The 23413-nt window shown below is 52.0% G+C and overlaps 3 gene segments (V, D, J or C); all 3 read left to right on the forward strand.

Moving 5' to 3' along the window:
- Window positions 1-22542, forward strand: part of LOC122674685 — a 72350-nt gene extending 49808 nt beyond the window's left edge. The window contains 5 exon segments of the C gene segment in view: window positions 15738-15786; window positions 20883-21254; window positions 21672-21689; window positions 21852-21958; window positions 22285-22542. Of these exon segments, the coding sequence occupies window positions 15738-15786; window positions 20883-21254; window positions 21672-21689; window positions 21852-21958; window positions 22285-22305 (567 nt within the window).
- LOC122674684 overlaps window positions 1-23413 on the forward strand; it is a 141760-nt gene that overhangs the window by 110236 nt on the left and 8111 nt on the right.
- Window positions 7892-11987, forward strand: LOC122674690. The segment is given in 5 exon segments: window positions 7892-8239; window positions 10065-10451; window positions 11124-11141; window positions 11297-11403; window positions 11730-11987. Coding segments are annotated over 5 exon segments (573 nt in total).

Genomic DNA, 23413 nt, shown 5'->3' on the forward strand with positions numbered 1-23413 from the left:
TGGCTCTGCCTGTGTTTCCAGCCTGGGTTACCTCACCCCTCCCTTCCCCTGCAGTGCCCCAGGGCTCAGAAATACTGGGGGTACTTCCAACAAGCCATGTACCTCTGACCTCCAGTTCTGGACACTACTGGTCCATTTGGCACGATGCCCTGTCCACCCACCTGTTCACCCTCTTCAAAAAAGTCCTTGACTCTTCCTGCTCCTCATTCTCTTCCCCACACCCCTGCACTGGCTCCCTGACCCTCTGGTCTGAGTAAGGGGTCCTCATTCTCTTCCACGCTAACTTCTATCACAGTTCTGCTCATGCTGCTTAGTATATATAGATGTGCCTACTGTGGCCTTCAACCATGAGCTTCTTATAGAAGATGGCTTGTCTTACTCATCCTGGTATGTCTACGGATTAAACAACAGCTGAGATATAATGGGCAGCCAGGGGTTGAATGAATGAAGTATGAGCTAGAAGAAAAGGTCTTCTAGAAGAACAGTTCTCAAAGTATGGTCCCTGGACCAGCAGGACCAGAATCGCCTGGGAATTTAGGAGAAACACAAATTCTTAGACTCCACCCCAGACCTACTGAGTAGAAATTCTTAGATGGAGCCCAGCAGCTTGCTTTTAATAAGACTTCCAAGACATCCTGATGGATGTCAGAGCTTGAGAACCAATGTGGTAGAGAGAGCCCTAGACCAATACTGTCTGTGAAAACAGTAGTCACCAACACCTTTACTAACTATATGCAGGCATATGACAAACCTATTTGCATGTGTGCATGCTAACTCACTTCGTCGTGTCCAACTCTTTGCGATCCCATGGATTATAGCCTGCCAGGCTCCTCTGTCCATGGGATTCTCCAGGCAAGACTACTGAAGTGGGTTGCCATGCCCTTCTCCAGGGGATCTTCCCAACCCAGGGACCAAACCCATGTCTCTTAACGTTTCCTGCATTGGCAGGCAGGTTCTTTACCATTGTCATCACCTGGGAAATCCAATAAACCTTTAGGTGTATTATTTATGTCTCACAAGAGCTCCATAAGGTAGGTCTTATTTTATCATCATCATTTCCATTTTAAGTTAAGGAGTGTTGCTCAGTCGTGTCTGACTCTTTGTGACCTCATAGATGGTAGCCCGCCAGGCTCGTCTGTCCCTGGAAATCTCCAGGCAGGAATACTGGAGTGGGTAGCCATTCTCTTCTCAAAGGGATCTTCCCAACCCAGGGAACCCGAGTCTCCTTCATTGCAGGCAGTTAAGGAGACTGGAGTTTTTTAACAATCCAGTAACTTGCCCAAGGTTCTAAACAGAGGGTGTGGGAGGGAGCCCTCAGTCTGGCTCCTGGAGGTGAGACTGCCCCAGGAGTAGGGCGTCAGAGCTCCGGAGCAGCACCTGTGAGAGTCCTGGATCGTAAATGAGGAGGCCGGAGTGCTGGTTCCAGCCCTTTCTCCTTGTCTCCTGCCACTTTTGGGGACCCTTTAGCCTCTTCAGACGTCAGTTACATCTGGGAAATTAGGAGAGGAAGTTTGGGTTAAAAAGAATCAATGCACATGCTTAAAAGGTTTAAAAAGCTACACATAGATATTGCCTGCGGGCCTCCTCCCTACCTCCCAACACCCACCTTGAGAAAGGCACACAGGTAACCAGCAAGCTTTCCCTTGGGTCCTCTGAGCACTATGACATTCTTCTTGCCCCCTCAAGTGGCTACGCTGAGTGCAGCTGGTTAAGTCGAACAAAAAAATGAGGAAAGGCTGCCCCCTGCTGTCGAAGATGAAGAAAGGCTTCACGTGGCACCTGCCTTACCTGTCTAAACTGCTTTCACCAAACAAAAAGCTTCGTGGGCACTTGAGCTACTAACAGTGTGACAAAGTTAAGACAGTCCCCATGAGAACAAAAGGTGGTTGTGGAATCAAGACAGGGTGGTATTCTTTGTAAGCTCAAGTTGGCGTGAGAGTCCCCAGGTCAAAAGGAAACTCTAACTTAGGGAGTAAATTACTAAAGGGTAAATACCCAGGGCAATTTTGTGCCTAGTTGTTTACTTAAATACAAATTAATAAACCTAGAGACTTGGAACGCTGAACATCCTGGGGATTACTCAGAAATATGTGTTTTTCACCAGGCTCCTAGGTGACTGGAGACTCATTCAGCAAATTCAGTACCATGAAACATCTTCTTATATAAACTGTTCTTCTTTGAAAAAAATGACTTTGTAAATGAAAAAAGTATTTTTTTTTACAGCGATAGATTTCAAAGTATCACTTAAAGTAGTATTTTGTTGTTTTTCTTGTAAAATTTTATCATTTTACTTTAACATAAAATAGATAATATCTCTATTATCCATTTAAAATAAAATCGCTATCTATGGCTCAAAAATCGACACTATAAAGTTGACATTGAGAAATGTCAATTTTACTTACACTCTGTTTCTGTCTCCTCCATTTATTCTTAACAGGTAATCTCTTTTGTAAACTTCCAGTATTTCTTCATGTAGCATCAAACACACAGAAGTATAATTCTTATTTTCCTCTTTGTTAGACAAAGGTTGCATATAGAAACTTTATTCTATCGCTTATTTTTAATCCAGTTAACAGTATATATTAGAAAGCTCTCCGTAGCAGTATAAAGCATTTTCATTCATTTTTAGTATTGAATAATATTCTGTTTTCTGAATGTGTCACAATTTATTTACCCAATCCTTTACTGATGGGTAATTGAGTTTTCCCCAATCATTTGCTATTCCAAATAATGCAAATATTTTACATACGTGTTTTTATTTGTATGCAAAAGTAATTACAGGATAAACTCCCAAAGGTGGAATTTCTGGGTGACAAAGTAAGAACATTTGTATTTTATGGTGGTGGTGGTATTAGTCACTAAGTCGTGTCATAATATTTATAGATAGTTACAAGTTGCTCCCATTAAGAGTTGTATTATTTAGCATGCCAGAGAGTGCTAAGTTGCTTCAGTCCTGTCCAACTCCTTGTGACGCTATAGACTACAGGCCCACCAGGCTCCTGTGCCCTCGGGATTCTCCAGGCAAGAATACTGGAGTGGGTTGGCATGCCCTCCTCCAGGGGATCTGACCCAGGGATCCAAGGATCCAACCTGCGTCTCTTTCGTTTCCTTCATTGGCAGGAGGGTTCTTTTACCACTAGCGCCACCTGGGAAGCCTGCTGATAGAATGGTCTTCCACTATTCACATCATCAAATTGGTGAAAACTGACATTTCAATGCCTTTTTAGTTTGTATTTATCATTTCAAGACTTTTTTTTCCCCCTACGGTTAAGCACCATTTGGATCTTTCCTTCTGAACCTTCTCATTTTTAATGCACTGCTGGATTCTTTTCTTATTGATTTCTAGAAGTTCATCATCATGAGATCAGCCCTCATGATAAGAATTGCTAATGCTTTCCCCATATTGTCTTTTATCTTTGATTCTGTGTATGTTCCCCCTGCGAGTGTGTTATCATTATGTGGTCAAGTTTGTCTTTTTTTCTTCTAGACATTGAGTCATAGTCTGAAAGGCCACAAAAGGAAGCGCCATCTAGTGAAATGAGATCATGACTACTCAACTGGAGTTTCAATTTCAAGGTCATCTTGTGCAGGGAAAATCAAATATCTGGCAAAAGTTTAAAATGTTTCTGCCCTTTAGGGAAAAGAGGAAGAAGACCTTGACTATGATCGTGTGGCCAGGCGATTGTATTTAAACGTTTCCGAGGCTGTATTCACCTAGTTCTCCGCCTCTGTTTATCTGAAAGCCCTTTACTGAACCCTGATGTCTGAAGTCCGCAATGAGAAGGAGGCAGCTGACGACACACGTGGCTCCCCCCTCACCTCACACTGGTTAGAAATACAGCTCTCCCACCACTCCCGTCGCCCCCTCAAGGTCATCGCAGAGCCTCGAGCTGAGCTACTGCTGATTCACGTTGCTATTCAGCAGAAACTAACATGACAGTGTCAAGCAATTATCCTCCAGTTAAAAAAAATGTTTTTAAAGAGAATGCAAAAAAAGAAAAGAAATACAGCTCTCAGCTATGACTTTATCCCTGGAAAAGCTCTACCTCTGTGTACCCGGTGGTGGCCTGTTCTCTGGGCCACCCTGGAGGTTCAGAGTTAGGCCGAAGGGGCAGAGTCTGGGTCCTGCGGGACCCCATTCTCTGATAAAAGGTGTGAGCTCTGGGTGCCTGGCGTCAGGGGCAAGCCAGGGATGAAAGGGGCTGCTCCTATGACGACAGCTTGCAGAGGGGCGGATACCGGGGAAACCAGCCCTGACACAAAGGCACACAGCTCGGAGGATCCGAGAAGGTCCTGAAGAAAGGGCACGAGGTGAGGAGGGAGCCCCCTGGCCTTGTCCGTACCCGCCCCCTACCCCGCACCACGCACCGGGACTGCTGATGTCACCTCCTCGCCCTCCAATGCCCTCAGAGGGCCAGCGCTCTGGTGGTTCCTCCCAGACTCCCTCTCCGAGGGGTGGGCCCATGGGAGGGGCCGTTTTTGTATAAAGCTGTAACGTTGTGGGGACAGGGGGGCCACGGTGATTCAACCCTATGGGAATCCTTTACAAAAACCTTTCTGCCTGTCCCAGTGCCCATCAACTTTCACTCTCCTCCTGGATCACTGGCCCAAGGGTGGCTTGGGTCAGAAGGCCTCCACCTCCCCCCACCATTTACCTGTCAAGCCAAAACCACGGAGCAGGACAGGTCTGGATCAGAGCTGAAGCTTCCAGGCAGAAAGACCAGATGTAAGATCTGTGGCCTCATGGATGAAGGACTCAGGGAGACCCTTTATCCCACCCCTCACTACCTGCCCTTGCTCTCAGGGCAAGGTCAATGGGAAGGTTCATGGGAGGTGACCCGCTCTATGAAACAAGAAGTCAGCACTATGCCAGCACCCACCCATGGATGCTCATGGGTGTCTGGGACCCTACCCGCCTCCCCAGGCCACATCCCTGTGACGGACCCTCAGGAAGAATCAAAACAGGGGCTCAGGGCCTTGTGGATGGACTCTGCCCATGTTCCGTGGCCCCAAGAGTTAAGACTCAAAAATATTCTCTCGTGCAATATCCATAAAGCACAGGAGAGACCTCCTAGTCCCAAGGTCCACCAGACACCAACCAGACCCTGTCCACTCTGCCCGCCTCAAATTGCTTTCCTCCTTGCTCCGCTTCACTGTGTGAACACTGAGGTTTTCTTTGGAAAAGGCACCAGGCTCGCGGTTGTAGGTAAGACACAGTCCAGGTCTTTGCTGGCCCCTCGGCCGGGAGGGCGGGTCCCAGGTGTGCGTTGTAGGGTGGCTGCGTTCTAATGTGCTATGACTATCACTTCGGCCCAGGGACCAAGCTGACGGTTGTAGGTAAGGCCGGGGTCTCCAGGTGGGTACCGTGAGGGAGCACCTCCTCCCAGGAAACGTGGGAAGAAAGGGATGACCCAGCTCCCGGGGTCCTGGGGCCCTGGAAAGCTCTGGAAGGCTATGAGGGGTGTTTGAAGGGGGCTGGTGTCTTTGGGAGAGAAGAGATCTTTGAACGCCCCAGCCTCTTCCCGAATCCCCGCTGAGCTCAGCAGAGGAGGGGAGGTTTTAAAGTGAATCCTGGAGGCTTGACTTTGGAGACTTCTACTTTTCGGGGGTGGAGGGAAGAAGGCTTGCTGTTGTAAGTAAACCAGCCAGGACTGGAGGGCTGGGAACCTGCAGGGAGGGGCAGAGTCCAGATGGAGCCTCTGTCTTGGGTGCCTAGGTTAAAGCATGTGTTTATCAGAATGATCTGAATTTCTGTCTTGGTGAGTTCTTGTCTTGATGAGGCGGGCAGCCTCCATCTCCAGTAATGTCATGGGCGGGCTCGGCTAAGGCTGGTTTCCCTATCGGGAGGCAAGTAATCTCAATTAGAAAGGGGTCACCTTGTCCTTTTCCTGTCTCCTTGGGGGATGCCCATCGAAGCCATGGTAGATGGGAGAACCTCTGGCCTTGGAGTTGTCAGTCCTGCCATTTTTCTCCTTCACGCAGAAAGGAGATGGACACAGGAGAGGCAGGTGGGGAGTCACACACTGTACAGATGTCAACCCCCTCCACCTCCGGGAGTTACAGTTCTGCTGAGGAAAGGAACAGGAAAGCTGCAGGTGGACCGGGGGAGGAAGGGTTGGGAGGTGCAGGCGAGTTTCCCTACCAGGCTTCAGGGTTGTGTGACTAATGAAAAACTCTATTTCGGCAACGGGACGAAGCTTTCTGTCTTGGGTGAGTACAGGTCTTCCCTGGGGATGGTGTGCTGTGAGGCTGGAGTTCTAGAAGTTCCCCTTAGAGAAGGCCGGGACTGAGAACACGGCGGAGAACAGGCTGAGGGTAGGGGTGAGCGGAGAAGGTGCTGGAACCCCCAGAAGTGCTGGGGGGAAGGTCGTCTCTGGAAGGAAGGGCCCTATGTTACCAGCCACTCTGGGGTTTGCCACACCCGCGTTGTGCTGTGGAGCAACCGGGCGCAGCACTTTGGACATGGGACCCGGCTCACCGTCCTGGGTAAGATGCAGGACCCGGGATGTAGGGTCGCTGTCTCTGGGACCGGAGTGTCTGTCTCTCCTCTCTGCCCTGATGGAAGGGGTCGACTAAACTCTGATCCCCGTGGGGCTTCCGAGGAGCTGGGGCTGCCATCTCTGTATTTATTTTTTAATATTAATCTTATTTACTCGTGGCTGTGCTGGGTCTTTGTTGCTATGCGGGCTTTTCCCTAGTTGCGGACAGCAGGGGCTACCCTCTCGCTGTGGTGCGCGGGCTTCTCATTGCGGTGGCGTCTCTCCTCGTGGAGCCCCCGCTCTAGGCATTTGGGCTCAGCGGCTGTGGTGCACAGGTTTAGTTGCCCCGCAGCATAGGGGATCTTCCCCGACCAGGGATCAAACTTATGTCAGGCGGACTCTTAGCCCCTGGGTCACCAGGGAAGCCCCCTGTCCTTGCTTTAGAGGCAGCTTGGTTGATGCCTCTGTTTCTCCTCTGAGTCTTCCAACCACAAGCTGCCTCCTCACTCTTCTAAGCTCCCCCCTCCTTCTTACTTGCGTGGATCGGCTGCTCCTAAGTTTCTTTCTCTTTCCCCCGTTGAGTGTGCCTAGGCCTTTCTTCTAGTGGCATCCCTTTGGTCCAGCGCCATGAACCCAGGCAGGAGAAAAATGGCCATTCCCGCTCTCGAGGAGCTAAGACTTTTGCCCTGCCTGAGGTTTCCGGGGGTTTTGCCACAGTCACCTGCAGCTGTGGGCCTATAATTCGCCCCTCCACTTTGGGATCGGCACCAGGCTCACCGTGACAGGTATCGGGCGGGGAGTGGGGTGCAGGGGCGTGGGGGGTCAGACCCACCTTTCCCTCCCGAGGGAGCACCTCCAGCTTGCGGCACTGCGTCTGATGCGGCTCCCCGGCCCAGGGCTCCAAGGAGCTGTGCCTGTCTCCAGGCTTGTCTCACTTTTCTTCTCGTCCTCCGGGACGCCTCTCGTGGCTCCTGTTTTGGCAGGTGTGCTGTTTTGCTTTCCCTTTCTTATCTGATCATCTCCATTCCCACCCCCATTCTAACTCTGATCCTGCACTGTTGACCCCCTTTTGGCAAAGAGCTCTGTCTTCTATGTTAAAACCTACCCCCAGCACCTGCCTCCAGCTCAGAACCCTGTCCTTGCTTTCCCCGTCCTTGGTCTATCCTTGTCTGTCCTTCATCCTTTCTCTGTCCCCACCAGTCTCCAAGAGCCACGTGTGTCGGCCTGAGCTGGTTTAAGAGACCAGGAGGCGGTGGGGGAACAGCTTGGGGAGACTGAGTTGGTCTGAGGGGGGCTCCTGAACCCGAGGGCAGAGGTCCAGGTCACAGCATCACTTGAGCTTGCAGGAGTGTCCCTGGGGAGCACTGCGTTTGGTGGGGGGTCAGAGAAGGTAAGTCTGAACAAGCTGTTACAACTGGAAACTTACACCCTTTTCGCAAGAGGCAAGGTAGAAGGAGGAGAAATAGGTTGGAGGCCCCATTGTGTCAAACCTCAGGATCTGCGCTGAGATAATAGAGTCAGTGGCTCCTGAGTAAATACTAACACACCATTACCAGCCTCAGGAAGAAGCCGGCAGGAGGCAGGAGCAGGGCAAAAGGTGAGGTGGGTTCTGGGCTGGAGTTGTAGACACGGCTGGAGGAATGGGCCACTGAACTCCCACCAGACCGGTCAGCTGGGGCAGGCTTTGCCCTGCAGATGGAAGCACGTGCCAGGGAGCGTGATGGAAATTGGAGAGTACAGATCATCGGGATTCAAAATGCGTGAGTTCTGGGGGAAGAGGGGCTCTCGGGCAATGTGCAAAGTGACCTAAACTGCCTTGGGCCCTCTGAGATGTAAATATAAAACAGAGATGACAACGGTGGTCTCTTGGAGTTCTGAAATTGTAAGGGAGTAAATCCTTATGGCAGGAGGAGAAGGGGATGACAGAGGATGAGATGGTTGGATGGCATCACTGACTGACTCAATGGACATCAGTCTGAGCAAACTCTGGGAGAGAGCGAAGGACAGGGAAGCCTGGCATGCTGCAGTCTGTGGGGTCACAAAGAGTCAGACATGACTGAACAACAAATCATGTGCAAATCCTTTGTAGAGGACTCAGAGGATGCAGCCATCCCTTTCATTCCTGTTTATCCTCACTGTGTCACAGACTGTCTTTTTCCAAACCGGGGCTCAATTTTCTCAATAGAATCATTCCCTGAACTTGGATAAAGTGGAGACATCTGGGTTTGCCACATTACTGCTCCACAAACTCACTCCCAGAACAGAGCTAAACAGAGGTCTCAGTGCATTTTGGCAACACAGAGGGTGCTTGAAAGGTGGATGTGTTTTTTGATTTTACTTTAACCCTCCACGTCCTCACACGAGGGCCTGCCTTCCAACAATTTCAGAAATTCTCTCCCATCTGTCAGGCATGTGAAAGGGCCTGGAACCCTCTGATGAACTGGCCTTCGGGCCTTGGGGTTTGTTCATTTCATCGCTTTTGCTGCTTTGAATATAATGCGTGACTGGAACTAGGATTCCAAAGTCGGTGGGGAGGTTTGGAAATAAGGAATAAGATAGGGTTCAACCTCAGAACAGTTTCTTTTGTGGGGTTCCAGCCATCCTGGGCAAGCTCCCACACACTCCAGCGCCTGTGTAGGAGTCAGTTTGAAACATCAGATAGGATAATAGCCCAAGGCACATAGGCTTCACAAAGCAGGTTACATGTAAAATCAAAACAAAAGGTGGGGTCAGTATAATATAGAGAAAAGCATGTCAGCTGCAAAGAGAAAAGTGTCTTTTCTAGGGAAGAAAATGTATGCATGCTAAGTCACTTCAGTCGTGTCCAACTCTATGTAACCCTATGGACTGTAGCCTGCCAGGCTCCTCTGTCCATGAGACTCTCCAGGCAAGAATACTGGAGTGGGTCGCCATTTCCTTCTGCAGGGGATCTTCCTCACTCAGGGATCAATTCACGTCTCTTATGTCTCCTGCGTTGGCAGGCAGGTTCTTTACCACTGAGCCACCTAGGAAATCCCAGGGAAGAATGGCTAACTCTAATTAATATGTGTTATTGCTCAAACATGTAAACACATATACCCTGCAAAAACAGAAAAATAATTATTAGACGCAGTCAGTCTGGTCTCCAGGTCATGTTGTTTGGAGGAATCTTCTGCCTCAAAATCCAGGCTTATTCAGCTCTCCTATAATTACTTCCAGGTCTGAAAATTAGAAAGTCAGGCACCAAAGAGGGATTCAAACTAGGAAGAAAACAGATATACTCACTTCATGGATCATCCTACATGACTGCAAGAATAAGACATTTCAAACAAAGCTAAGAAACTCAGGATATGATGCCACCTCAGGGAGAGGCAGAAGGCAGTCAGTAGTGTGTATCATGGGGTAACCAAGAAAGAAGGGGCAAAGCTGAGGGTGACTAATGGCAGAAGATTGGGATGGTGACCCCTAAACAAACAGGACCTCCTGCTACATAATTTTATGATGATGCTGTGGCCACGTTCCTTGCTCCCTTCAATTCACACACACACAGCCCCTACGTCCAGCCAGCTCTCAGGCCGGTCCTGGCCCCCACCCCTGTCCTTCCAGATGATCTCAGCCGGGTGCACCCGCCCAAGGTGGCTGTGTTCGAACCCTCGGAAGCAGAGATCGACCGGACCCAGAAGGCCACGCTCGTGTGCCTGGCCACGGGCTTCTACCCCGACCACGTGGAGCTGACCTGGTGGGTGAACAGGAAGCAGGTCACCACTGGGGTCAGCACGGACCCTGAGCCCTACAAGGAGGACCCCACGCGGGAGGACTCCAGATACTGTCTGAGCAGCCGGCTGAGAGTGACCGCCACCTTCTGGCACAACCCCCGCAACCACTTCCGCTGCCAAGTCCAGTTCCACGGGCTCACGGAGAAGGACGAGTGGGAGCAGGACAGGGCCAAGCCCGTCACCCAGAACATCAGCGCCGAGGCCTGGGGCAGAGCAGGTGAGCCGGCCGGGGGGGAGTCAGAGCCGACAGAGGAGAGATCCAGGGAGAGGAGCGGGCATGCTGGACACAGAGTGAGGGGTCGGGGGAGCCCACCAAAGGGTGGACAGGGCACCTCCTCGGGCTGAGTCCTCCCCCAGGTCCAGATCCTCCTCCAACTCAGCGGTGCTGGTGGGTCCCCTCCCTGCCCGCCTGCACAGCTCAGGGTCTCAGGGGTGGGTCCCCATCCCCTTCAGTGCTGCCTCCTCCCATGACTCTGAGGATGCTGTGGCCACATTGGTACAGGCAGTGCTGGGACTCTGATCAGAGGCTGCTCTGAGCCTGGGGGCCGGTGCTGACTAAAAGCTAACTTAGTAAGTCTTCTTCATCTATTTGTTTTGTTTTAAGCATCTCAAAATACCACATATTTATTATTGCCTGGTTTTAATGCATCAGGAATCTGGGCATAGCTTAGCTGGCTCGTTTATTTCAAGATGCTACAATCAGATGTCAGCCAAAGCTGGAGTCTTCTCGGAAGGCTCAGCTGGGGCAGGATCCACTCCCAAGGTCACGTGGTTGTTTCCAAGATGTAGCATCTTGCCAGCTATTGGACTGAGGAAGGCTGGCTTAGCTTTGAATGTGCTTTAGAAGATGCAGTCTCTCATCCATTTCCCTCCCCCTTTTTTCTTGCAGACTGTGGTGTCACCTCTGGTAAGTGGCCTTCTCCTCCTATGTCTCCATCTCCTATTATCTTTGCTCTGGAATCAGAGAATGCTGAACCCATGGACCCTGGTGGGGGCTATGAGGGAAGGAGGCCAGAGATACCTGCTCACAGGTACCCACCTGCTCTCGCTTCCTGCCAACAGCGTCTTATCAGCAAGGCGTCCTGTCTGCCACCCTCCTCTATGAGATCCTGCTGGGGAAGGCCACCCTGTACGCGGTGCTGGTCAGCGCCCTGGTGCTGATGGCCATGGTGAGGAGGGGGCCAGGATGGGGCAGGCAGGTGGGAGGTGACACTTGAAATGCAGCAACACAGACCTAGGAACATAGAGGCCCCCCAGGACCAGAGGTGGGCAGAGAGGAGGAAGGGGTTCCCCCACAGGCCTCAGAAGACACCTTGCACCTGTGTGATCACAATGGGAGAGCCGTGCCAGGGAGGAGAGACTGGGGTCACCAGAAAACCCAGTGGATGGGTGTTGGGAGGAGACCTGCTGTTTGTCTTGTCAGTGGGACACCCTACCTCCTCTCGGTCCCCAGCACTCCTGGCTCCTTGTAACCCTCACACCTTCTCTTCCTCAGGTCAAGAGAAAAGATTCCTGAAGCCAGCTTAGAAGTGGAGCCAGGAGCTTCCAGCCTGTTGCTGCCCTGATGTGAGTTCTGCTTTTCCCATTCCTACCCAGCGCTTCTGAAGAGCTGCCCTCATCTCTGGACTCAGCCCAGCGTCCACTCCCATGTGTGGGTGCCCCAAACTCTCAGGACCAGGATCTCCCTAACCCAGGGGAGACCCTAGGGGGACTGAACTTGCTGAACCAATAAAAATGGCCTGTTGTGTTTTCACTCTGCCTTATGAGTGTCTCCTCACCTCTTCCGTCCATCTCTGAAGTCCCATGTGACTCCAGTCAGGGTATAAACAAGAGATATTCAAGTTAAGTACAGTTCTTTCAGGTAGGAGGTGTGAGGGGCCCAGCCTGTGATTGGCACTGCTCCTTCTTGTCAGGAAGGGGGTGTGAAGGAAGGAACATGTGGAAGGGGGAGAATGGTGAACGGAGAGGCTTACTCTGGAACCGTCTAGAAGAATGCTGATGTTAACTGTGGGAATTTTCTGTCCTACTTAATCAAAGGTGCCCTGAGGTAGAGCTGACCTGCACAGGTGTGTCTACCTGCCAAGTGGTCATGACCCCATGACCAACACAGCCCAAAGTCACTTGTGTCACATATCAGTTTCCCTGAGGGCACTCACAACTCAGCTGCCTTCACCACCAAGGAGTGTTTCCAGGAGAGAAGAAAAGCCACTGACTTGGGACTCTGTTTTCAGTAGCAAATGTGTCTTCTAGGTTAAGTTATAAAGCCAGTTATCAATTTCACTCAAGCGAATTAAGTAGATGTGAAAATGTCCCCTGATGAGTCCTCGGAGGATGGAAAATAAAGTTCCCTAAAACCAAGGATCAGCCCTCTTGCTATTTCTAGAAATCCTTCCAAAGGTCTTTATTGTCACATGGTCACCATGGTGGCCTAACCCAAAGCTCTCAAAACGGCATAAAAGAACCACCGTTGTCCTTCGTCTCCTTGTCTACACTCACCCTCACTCCTGTCACCCTGAACCCCATGAGCCACTGGCTTGCAGATCATCTTGCACTCCTCTACCTGGAATGACAAATATGTAAGCTCCTACTGATCCCTGAAGATTTACCAGTGATATCTTCTCCTATAAGGAGCTTCTATGCCTCTTACACCACCCCCATGATGTTGGATGAAATGCACCACGCATTTTGCTACCACAATGCCCTGTGCCCACCTCCTTCCTACCACTGACACTTGATGGAAGCTACCCCTTTTCTTGTCTGACACCCCCACTTGAAGGTCACTCCATGATGGCAAAGTTGTGTTTTATTTCAGTAGCCTTGAGATGTGGCATAGTACCTTGGTTCAGCGTGTGTGTGTTAGTTGCTCAGTCTTTGCTACTCCATGGACTGCAGACTGCCAGGCTCCTCTGTCCATGGGATTTTGCAGGCAAGAATACTGGAGTGGATGGCCATTCCCATTCCCAGGGGATCTTCCTGACCCAGGGACGGAACCCAGGTCTCCTGCATTGCAGGCAGATTCTTGACCATCTGAGCCACGAGGGAACCCCGTGTTCAGTGTACGCTTCCATTAAATTATCTTGGAATCAATGAATGAATCAGTGAGTTCACCCACAGTGACCCAATTCAGGAGCAGATATCACCCTAAGGCCTGCCTGAAACAGACAGCAACCCTCTCCCTCCCAGCCCCGCAGCACACAGCCTTCTCTATTGCAATACACGTGTGCATTCTAACATGGGTGCCTCATATACAACCACATGCATATACACACATCTGTGAATACATATGAATGCGAATAGCCAACCACTTGCTAAGCATATGTCATTGCAATGTTTGCTATTAACCTCCAAGAAAATAAAGACATCCAAGTCACAGTCCTCAAGAATCTTCCCAAGCCTATTATACAGAGTGAAGTAAGCCAGAAAGAAAAACACCAATATACTATACTAACGCATATATATGGAATTTAGAAAGATGGTAACGATAACCCTGTATGTGAGACAGCAAAAGAGACACAGATGTACAGAACAGTCTTTTGGACTCTGTGGGAGAGGGCGAGAGTGGGATGATATGGGAGAATGGCATTGAAGCATGTAAATTATCACATGTGAAACTAATCGCCAGTCCAGGTTCGATGCATGAGACAGGGTGCTCAGGGCTGGTGCACTGGGATGACCCGGAGGGATGGGATGGAGCGGGAGGTGAGAGGGGGGTTCAGGATGGGGAACACATGTACACCCATGGCTGATTCATGTCAATGTATGGCAAAGCCACTACAATATTGTAAAGTAATTAGCCTCCAATTAAAATAAATAAATTTATATTTTAAAAAAAGAATCTTCCCTCTTCATTAGGGGATAATTCATGGATAGAAACAGTCAATATACAAGCAATGTGAGTTACTATAATGGAGGCGGAGGCTAGCACTCAGTTTCTGACTGGGACCATCAGGGAGTCTGGGAAGGTGGCAGACTCTCCACAGGAAGAGTTGGTCTCAGTTATTCAAGTGGGAGAGAGGTCATGAGAGTCAGATGTATAAATGGGATAGGAAACTACAGGGTCAGGGACCTTGCACTCAGCACTCAGGTCCTTGCACTCAGCTGGCTGTGAGGTTCAGAGATGGCAGTCACAAGTCTGTAAAGGCAGGTTGGGGCTTCCCGATCTGAGGGTGGACTCTATCCTTGCAGCATGAGGCAGGCATGCAGTAGACGTGCAGTAAACATCTGTGCCCTAGTGAAGGGAGATGAGTCCATCCAGGAAGCAAGTGCAGAGCTGTGAGTCCTCCCGCCCTGAGCTGACATCACCTGCTCTGTGGATGGTCCTCCCACCCACCTCTCTATAAATGCCCGTCTGCACAGGTGGGCACAGAGAGTCCCAGAGGGGAGCCCTGATGACACAACAGAGCTCCTCAGGGTGGCATCTGTTCCAGGAGGGGCCTGCCTGCCCCCCTCCCCCACCACTAGCACCCCCCCTTTCCCCAAGCCCCTCCCGCCCCCCCCCTCCCCCCCGTGTACCCTGAGTCTGTCTGCTCTCACCCCATCAGTCAGACCAGGCTCTGCCACCTGCACTTCCGGCCTCTGCCCAGTAGCTGGAGGAGGGGCACCAGGGGAGAGGACTTTTTTGTATCACAGTGTAACATCGTGGGACTGGGGGGGTGGGCACGATGATTCAGATAGAGGAAGTGCTTTTACAAAAAGCCCTGCCTCAGAAAATAGACCCACGCAGCTCACCCGGAAGCTAGCCCCCAGCTCAAGATGGGGAGAGTGGCTGGGAGAAGTCCCTGGAGCGGGTCCCTCTGTGGTCTCACAGGGACCTGGACTCTGATCACCTCTGCCTCTCCCTGCTCCACACTCAGCTTCCCAGGAATGTGAAAAATCAAGCCGTCAGAATGGGATCTTCACAAAACTTGACCTTGGACAAAGTACTTGAAGCTGTGTTATTTGTTAAGCACTCACAACAACCCCCTGGGGAAGATATTACCCCATTTTTCAGATGGAGAAACTAAGGCCAGGGAGGTTTCAGGCCACAGAAGTAATAAGAGGCAGGGTCTAGCCTGAAACACTTCCCAGTCCAGCAAAACCTCCACCCCTAGTGCCCCTTCCAATTTCACCACCATGTCAGCCCCCAAGTCAAGCTCATTCTCTGCAAAATTGGGGATGACCTCATGTCCAGACCACTTGTCCACTAGTTCTGGAGGTAGGTCGAGGGGGAGAGAATCCAGGGAGGAGAAGGAGGGTGGCCCCAGACTGTTCCAGGGGAGGAGGGGGAGAGGGAGGAATTCTTGGCAGCCCCTTCCCACTGTGCTCCTATGGGGAGCAGCACTTCGGGCCAGGGACCAGGCTCACTGTGCTAGGTAAGAATGCTTCTCCAGAGGGAAGGAGGGTGGAATGCCCAGGTTAGATGATCCCCCCGCCTCAAAGCCAGGGTTTGGGGGAGTGGGCGCTGGAGCCTCCCGGGCTGTTCTCCGAGAAGCAAAGTTTGCTCCTGGGTCCCCAGGGATGTGTGAACGCCGCGCAACTGTACTTTGGAGCTGGTTCCAAGCTGACTGTGCTGGGTAAGGAGGGCATCTGGGGTCCCTGAGTGTTCCCTAGGGAGGGATGCGGAGAGGCAGTCGGCTGCCCATCTCCCTTCTGGGCTGCGCTCAGGGTCGGCGGGGACCTGGGCTGAGTCGGGGCATCAGAGAAGGGCAGCGCTGGTTTTTGTCCTGAGTCCCGGGGCTGTGAGCCAAAGCACTCAGTACTTCGGCGCGGGCACCCGGCTGTTGGTGTTAGGTGAGCTGGGACGACCCCGGAGACCCGAGGGATGGGCGGCGGGTTTTTGCGCGGGGCTGGGGGGCCGTGACTCAGAGACGCAGTACTTCGGGCCGGGCACGCGGCTCCTGGTGCTAGGTGAGTGCGGGCGGCGCGCCTCGGTTTCTTTGTGGGGCGCCCCGGTGCAGCCCTGACCTCCGGGGCCGGCGGAGCGCCGACCGCGGTGGGTGAGTGTCGGCGCGCTGGCCGCGGGCGGCAGAGTCAGGGTGGGTCGGCTCCGGGCACTTGGTCCCCTCCCTGCGCTGGAGCGGGGCTCTGGGTCCCCGGAGGGCGAGCTGCTACGCTCTGAGGGGTTTGCTTGCGGGACTGCGACTCTGTGAGCCAGAGAGCGGTATTTTGGCGCCGGCACCAGGCTCACGGTCACGGGTGAGATCTGAACGCCTCCCTGCCTTCTCTTCGCGGCCTCTCTTGTCCCCGGAGATCGGGGGGGGGGGGGGGGGTGGGCTGGAGTGTGTGGCCACGTTGTCCACCTGTAGAGTCAGCTCTGCAAGGGATGAGGGGCCAGGACTGGGGTTCTCATAGTCCTGGAACAGAGAGGTAGGGCAAGGGGGGTGGAGGGGCTTTGGTCTTTTTTGTTTTTTCCCTGAGATACTAGGGACCTGGTGAGCCATGGCGAAAAACAGAATTTATTAGGACTCTGAGAGCTGCTTGATTGGAGAAAAAGACTGAGGAGGGCGATCTGGGCTGAGGGAAGTGTAGACGTGGGTGTAACAGCCACAAAGGGAAAAATGAGCTGGGGGGGGTGGGGTGGGGGGAGGGGAAAGAGCTTGCAGGAACAAGCAGGAATGAGTCCAGGAGGGTGGGCCCCCTGCAGAGCTGGCTCCAGGCAGGAGGAGATGCAGGCTTCCACTCCTGACCCAGGAGGAAAAGGATGATGGAGGAAAGTAGAACAGAGACTCGAAAGGACCAGGCAGTGAGGGAAAGAATCCAAACAGGTGGGGTTTGTCGATTTACTGTTTGGAAGTTTGGATTTAAATTTAGGTTTCCAACCTCTTCCTTTCTGCCTAAGTCCAGACCCCTGCCAGCCAGGCTGTGTGTACAGCACACACGGGCTGGGTGGGAACCTGGGCCACTGGGTGCATTTACTCATCATGTGGAACCCCCTCACCACCACCATCCCCCGCCCCGAGCCTGAAATCTCCCTCCTCACACCAGTCTTTGAGGTTAAACAGCCAGATGGTGCAGGGCATATATTCAAATAGACATATTTTTTCTTCTGAGGCCGGGAACATTCCCAAGGGGATCTTAGCGCTGGAAAGGGATCTTCAGTGTCACCTGGTGATGGAAGCACTGAGCTTCCAGAGGGGAACGACCCCTCGATACTGTTGCATTTACTGGATGATATGATAACAGCAAGCGTGTCTGTAGTTAGACTGGTTAGGGTGGAACCAGTGGGGCTCAGTTTGAAGTGTTTGTTCCCAGTGACAGCTGATTTCCTGTGATCAGCCAGGGTGGAGGAGAGCAGGAGACCTCAGAACAGGTACACCTGGGTCCCAAGCCCTGGGCAAGTGAATCTGTGGGAACCTTCCCTCGGATTGAAAATCATCAACAAGACCTGCTGCTCACACTGCTCTGAGAAGTGCAGGAGTAGCTGCGTGGGGAGTATCCTAGAGTATTTAGCAGACCTGTTGTAATTCAGTGGTCTCCCCCCTGCCCCTCCTCTAGGCGGTCACTGGGACATCGGGGGAACCCAGTGCCAATGGAGGGGCAGGATAAGCATGAGGAGGAGGGCTGGCTGTCTGTAAGAAGTGAGCTGGGAACAGCACAGGTAAACTTCAGAGTTCTGTCTGAGGCTCTCCAGCCCACATCCAAGCACGCACCAGCAAAGCTCACCAGGACACACACAGGTGCCCCCACATGGGCGAGCCCACCCACGGGGACTCACAAACAGGGAGGGGATACTGACTCACCCTCATCGTGGAGCCATGTAGCCAGTGCTTCAGCGTGTAAGGAAGGTCCTGCTTCCTTCTGCCCAACACATCAACATCACATGGCTCAAAAATGCGTCTGTAATTTTTCCAGTAAGTGCTGAGTGTTTGCTGGGTGAGGGGGTCAGAGGAGTCGATTCTGTAATGCCCCTGGAGGGCTGGTAGAACCCCAGAGGCAGGGACTTTGCAGGAGAGTGAAGAACCAGGCCAAGAGCAGAAAGCCTGATGGAACCAGTGCAACAGAGAGAAGTCAGGAGATTTCCATTTCATTTCCGGTCTGCCAGTAAAGCCCTTGGGACAGAGGGACAGTCACAAGGTTCGAAGTGCAGCACAGGGCCCCGGGCCTGATGGAAGGCAGAAAGTGAAGTGAAGTGTTAGTCACTTAGTCGTGTCTGACTCGGCAACCCCATGGACTGTAGCCCACCAGGCTCCTCTGTCCATGGAATTCTCCAGGCAAGAAGACGGGAGTGGGTTGCTGTTTCCTTCTCCAGGGGGTCTCCCTGATCAAGGGATCGAACCCAGATCTCCTGCATTGCAGGCAGATTCTTTACCGAATGAGCCACCAGAGAAGCCCAGGGCTACCGCAAAATGAGCACCTAAGGCTTTTGTTTAAAAAATTATTTAGAATTTCACAGTGGTGACACCAGCACATTATATCAAGCAGGGAGGCCTTCTAAGTGGGGACTACATGGTTCACACCCCCATGAAGCCAGCCCTGAAGTTAAGTCACATCCATGGAAATAGCAAGTGTCAGAACTTTTTTTTTTTAATCTTCTAGGCTAAACTACATCTGTTTAGAATGAGATGTCTTCCTTTTAACAGAATTGTTCAGAAACAAACAAAAAAATCCGTATAATGCAAAGAGCAAGATGAAATGTGTGTCAAGAGGGTCCAGAAGCAATAAGCCAGTCAGATGAGAAGGCCGCAGGGGCTTTAACTTGAATGCCTTCACCTGGGGCCCTCCGGGATGCCACACACCAGAGGCTTAGCTGGATCAAGACAACTGGGAGTGGAAGTTGCTCTGATGACCTCAGATGCATATTTATGAAGCTAGCCAGTAGGGATAAGTAGAACATCTGGAATCAAAGGGGCAAAGAAAGTTGAAGATGCCTGAATTTAAAACAAGGAGAGACAGCGATCTCTCTGAGCCGAGGCAGCTCAGGGGTACCGGCAGGCAGAGGAATGGCTAGGTTGACCTGAAGCACTGGAAAGAAAGAAAACCTCCCATTCCAACTGGTTGGAGAAGGAAATGGCAATCCACTCCAGTGTTCTTGCCTAGAGAATCCTATGGACAGAGGAGCCTGATGGGCTGCCATCCATGGGGTCACACAGAGTCGGACACGACTGAAGCGACTTAGCAGCAGCAGCAGCATTCTGATGAGTACGCCCTAAGACAAATGCTGTCTTCACATGAGTATGCAAAAATATATCATTAGTACATTGTCATCTGAAAAAATAAAAAACAGCCGTCAAATAACTTCCTTATCCCCAAATCATCTTACTGGCCAACCGCTCAGACTCACTCCCAGCAGAGGACAGGGCTTTTGGCATCCATAGATGAGGTGATGCCCACCCCCACTGCGGACAGTCACTGTTGGCTTCTCCCTTCACAAGCAGGAAAAATGATGCAGAGACATCCAGAGACTATCTAAAGCCACTTCTAAGCTTTGAATTCTATTATTCATGTTCCATCCGGTGCTCTATTTAAATAACTACTATATATTACGGTGAGAAGTAGAGAAGTAAGCTTCTCATGTTGAATAACAAAACCATAATGTAAGAGAAGAGAATTTGCTCAGAGTTTGGGTGGTGCCATTTGTAAGGCCACCGTTGGGGCTGGAGACACAGGAGACAGGCCTGTGGCTGGGTGAGTACGGGCACAGGCAGGCAGAGACTGAGCGCAGAGGCATGGGGTGGTGACCCCCCAAACACGCAGGCCATACTGCTTGCGTGCACGCTCAGTCCCTCAGTCGTGTCCGACTCTTTGGTGACCCCATGGACTGTAGCCCACCAGGTTCCTCTATCCATGGGATTTCCCAGGCAAGAACACTGGAGTGGGTTGCCATTTCCTTCTCCAGGGGATCTTCCCAATTCAGGGATCGAACCCACGTCTTCTGCAATGGCAGGCGGATTCCCTCTGAGCCACCGGGGTATCCATACTGCTACATGATTTTATTTTAGGATGACCCTGTGGCCCCCTTCCCTTCCTTCTCACACTCACATCAGTTCAGTTCAGTTCAGTTGCTCAGTCATGTCCGACTCTTTGTGATCCCATGAATTGCAGCACACCAGGCCTCCCTGTCCATCACCAACTCCTGGAGTTTACTCAAACTCATGTCCATTGAGTCAGTGATGCCATCCCGCCATCTCATCCTCTGTCTTCCCCTTCTCCACCTGCCCCCAATCCCTCCCAGCATCAGGGTCTTTTCAAATGAGTCAAATCTTCGCATGAGGTGGCCAAAGTATTGGAGTTTCAGCTCAACATCAGTCCTTCCAATGAACACCCAGGACTGATCTCCTTTAGGATGGACTGGTTGGATCTCCTTGCAGCCCAAGGGACTCTCAAGAGTCTTCTCCAACACCACAGTTCAAAAGCATCAATTTTTTGGTGCTCAGCTCTCTTCACAGTCCAACTCTCACATCCATACATGCCCACTGGAAAAACCATAGCCTTGACTAGATGGACCTTTGTTGGCAAAGTAATGTCTCTGCTTTTTAATGTGGTATCTAGGTTGGTCATAACTTTCCTTCCAAGGTGTAAGCGTCTTTTAATTTCATGGCTGCAATCACACTCATATACTCATACACAAAAACACAGAAACACTCACAAACACACACACACACACACACACACAGCCCCTATGCCCAGCCAGCTCTCAGGCCGGTCCTGGCCCCCACCCCTGTCCTTCCAGACGATCTGAGCCGGGTGCACCCACCCAAGGTGGCTGTGTTCGAACCCTCGGAAGCAGAGATCGACCGGACCCAGAAGGCCACGCTCGTGTGCCTGGCCACGGGCTTCTACCCCGACCACGTGGAGCTGACCTGGTGGGTGAACAGGAAGCAGGTCACCACTGGGGTCAGCACGGACCCTGAGCCCTACAAGGAGGACCCCACGCGGGAGGACTCCAGATACTGTCTGAGCAGCCGGCTGAGAGTGACCGCCGCCTTCTGGCACAACCCCCGCAACCACTTCCGCTGCCAAGTCCAGTTCCACGGGCTCACGGACGAGGACAGGGCCAAGCCCATCACCCAGAACATCAGCGCCGAGGCCTGGGGCAGAGCAGGTGAGCCGGCCGGGGGGGAGTCAGAGCCGACAGAGGAGAGATCCAGGGAGAGGAGCGGGCATGCTGGACACAGAGTGAGGGGTCGGGGGAGCCCACCAAAGGGTGGACAGGGCACCTCCTCGGGCTGAGTCCTCCCCCAGGTCCAGATCCTCCTCCAACTCAGCGGTGCTGGTGGGTCCCCTCCCTGCCCGCCTGCACAGCTCAGGGTCTCAGGGGTGGGTCCCCACCCCCTTCAGTGCTGCCTCCTCCCATGACTCTGAGGATGCTGTGGCCACATTGGTACAGGCAGTGCTGGGACTCTGATCAGAGGCTGCTCTGAGCCTGGGGGTCAGTGCTGACTAAAAGATTGACTTAGTTTTGAATCGGGTTTAGAAGATGCAGTCTCTCATCCGTTTTCCTCCCCCTTTTTTCTTGCAGACTGTGGTGTCACCTCCGGTGAGTAGCCCTCTGCTTCTTTGTCTCCATCTCCATGGTCATTGCTCTGGAACCAGAGACAGAGAAGCCATGGACACTGGTTGGGGTGGGCGTTGGTAAAGGGGGTGGAGGCCAGAGATACCTGCTCACAGGTACCCACCTGCTCTCGCTTCCTGCCAACAGCGTCTTATCAGCAAGGCGTCCTCTCTGCCACCCTCCTCTATGAGATCCTGCTGGGGAAGGCCACCCTGTACGCTGTGCTGGTCAGCGCCTTGGTGCTGATGGCCATGGTGAGGAGGGGGCCAGGATGGGGCAGGCAGGTGGGAGGTGACACTTGAAATGCAGCAACACAGACCTAGGAACATAGAGGCCCCCCAGGACCAGAGGTGGGCAGAGAGGAGGAAGGGGTTCCCCCACATGCCTCAGAAGACACCTTGCACCTGTGTGATCACAATGGGAGAGCCGTGCCGGGGAGGAGAGACTGGGGTCACCAGAAAACCCAGTGGATGGGTGTTGGGAGGAGACCTGCTGTTTGTCTTGTCAGTGGGACACCCTACCTCCTCTCGGTCCCCAGCACTCCTGGCTCCTTGTAACCCTCACACCTTCTCTTCCTCAGGTCAAGAGAAAAGATTCCTGAAGCCAGCTTAGAAGTGGAGCCAGGAGCTTCCAGCCTGTTGCTGCCCTGATGTGAGTTCTGCTTTTCCCATTCCTACCCAGCGCTTCTGAAGAGCTGCCCTCATCTCTGGACTCAGCCCAGCGTCCACTCCCATATGTGGGTGCCCCAAACTCTCAGGACCAGGATCTCCCTAACCCAGGGGAGACCCTAGGGGGACTGAACTTGCTGAACCAATAAAAATGGCCTGTTGTGTTTTCACTCTGCCTTATGAGTGTCTCCTCACCTCTTCCGTCCATCTCTGAAGTCCCATGTGACTCCAGTCAGGGTATAAACAAGAGATATTCAAGTTAAGTACAGTTCTTTCAGGTAGGAGGTGTGAGGGGCCCAGCCTGTGATTGGCACTGCTCCTTCTTGTCAGGAAGGGGGTGTGAAGGAAGGAACATGTGGAAGGGGGTGACTGGTGAAGGGAGAGGCTTACTCTAGAGAAGTCTAGAAATATAGCAGTGTTGCCTCTAGGAACTTGCTTTCCCTCCTGAACAAAGGTGCTCCGAGGAAGAGCTAAATCACACAGGTGTGCCTGCTGCCGAGTGGTCATGACCCCAGGGTGCTCATTTCAACTCTCTCACCAGGAGCATTACTAGGCTTCGTTCACCACCAAAGAGCATTTCCAGCTGGAAAGAAGAAACATCACTGACTTGGAAATCTCTGCTCAATAGCAGATGTGTCTCCAGGTTAAGTTACAAAGCTAGTTATAAACTTCACTCAGGTGAATTAAGTAGATGTGAAAAAGTCCCCTGATCACTCTGTGCTCAGTCAGTTGTGTCTGACTCCTTGTGACCCCATGGACTGTAGCCCGCCAGGCTCCTTTGTCCATCGTAATTCCCAGGCAAGAATACTGGAGTAGGATGCTAATTCCTACTCCAGAGGATATTCCCAACCCAGGGATCAAACCCACGTCTCTCATGTCTCCTGCATTGGGAGGCAGATTCTTTACCACTGTGCCACCTGGGAGCCCTGCAAGACACCTGGGAGGAAGCCACCTGGAAGGATAGAAAATAAAGTTCCTAAAACAAAGGATCAGCCCTATTGCTGTTTCTAGAAATCCTTCCAAAGCTCTTTATCATCACAC

This window comes from Cervus elaphus, chromosome 18 (assembly GCF_910594005.1).
Source record: "Cervus elaphus chromosome 18, mCerEla1.1, whole genome shotgun sequence".
Lineage (NCBI taxonomy): Eukaryota > Metazoa > Chordata > Mammalia > Artiodactyla > Cervidae > Cervus > Cervus elaphus.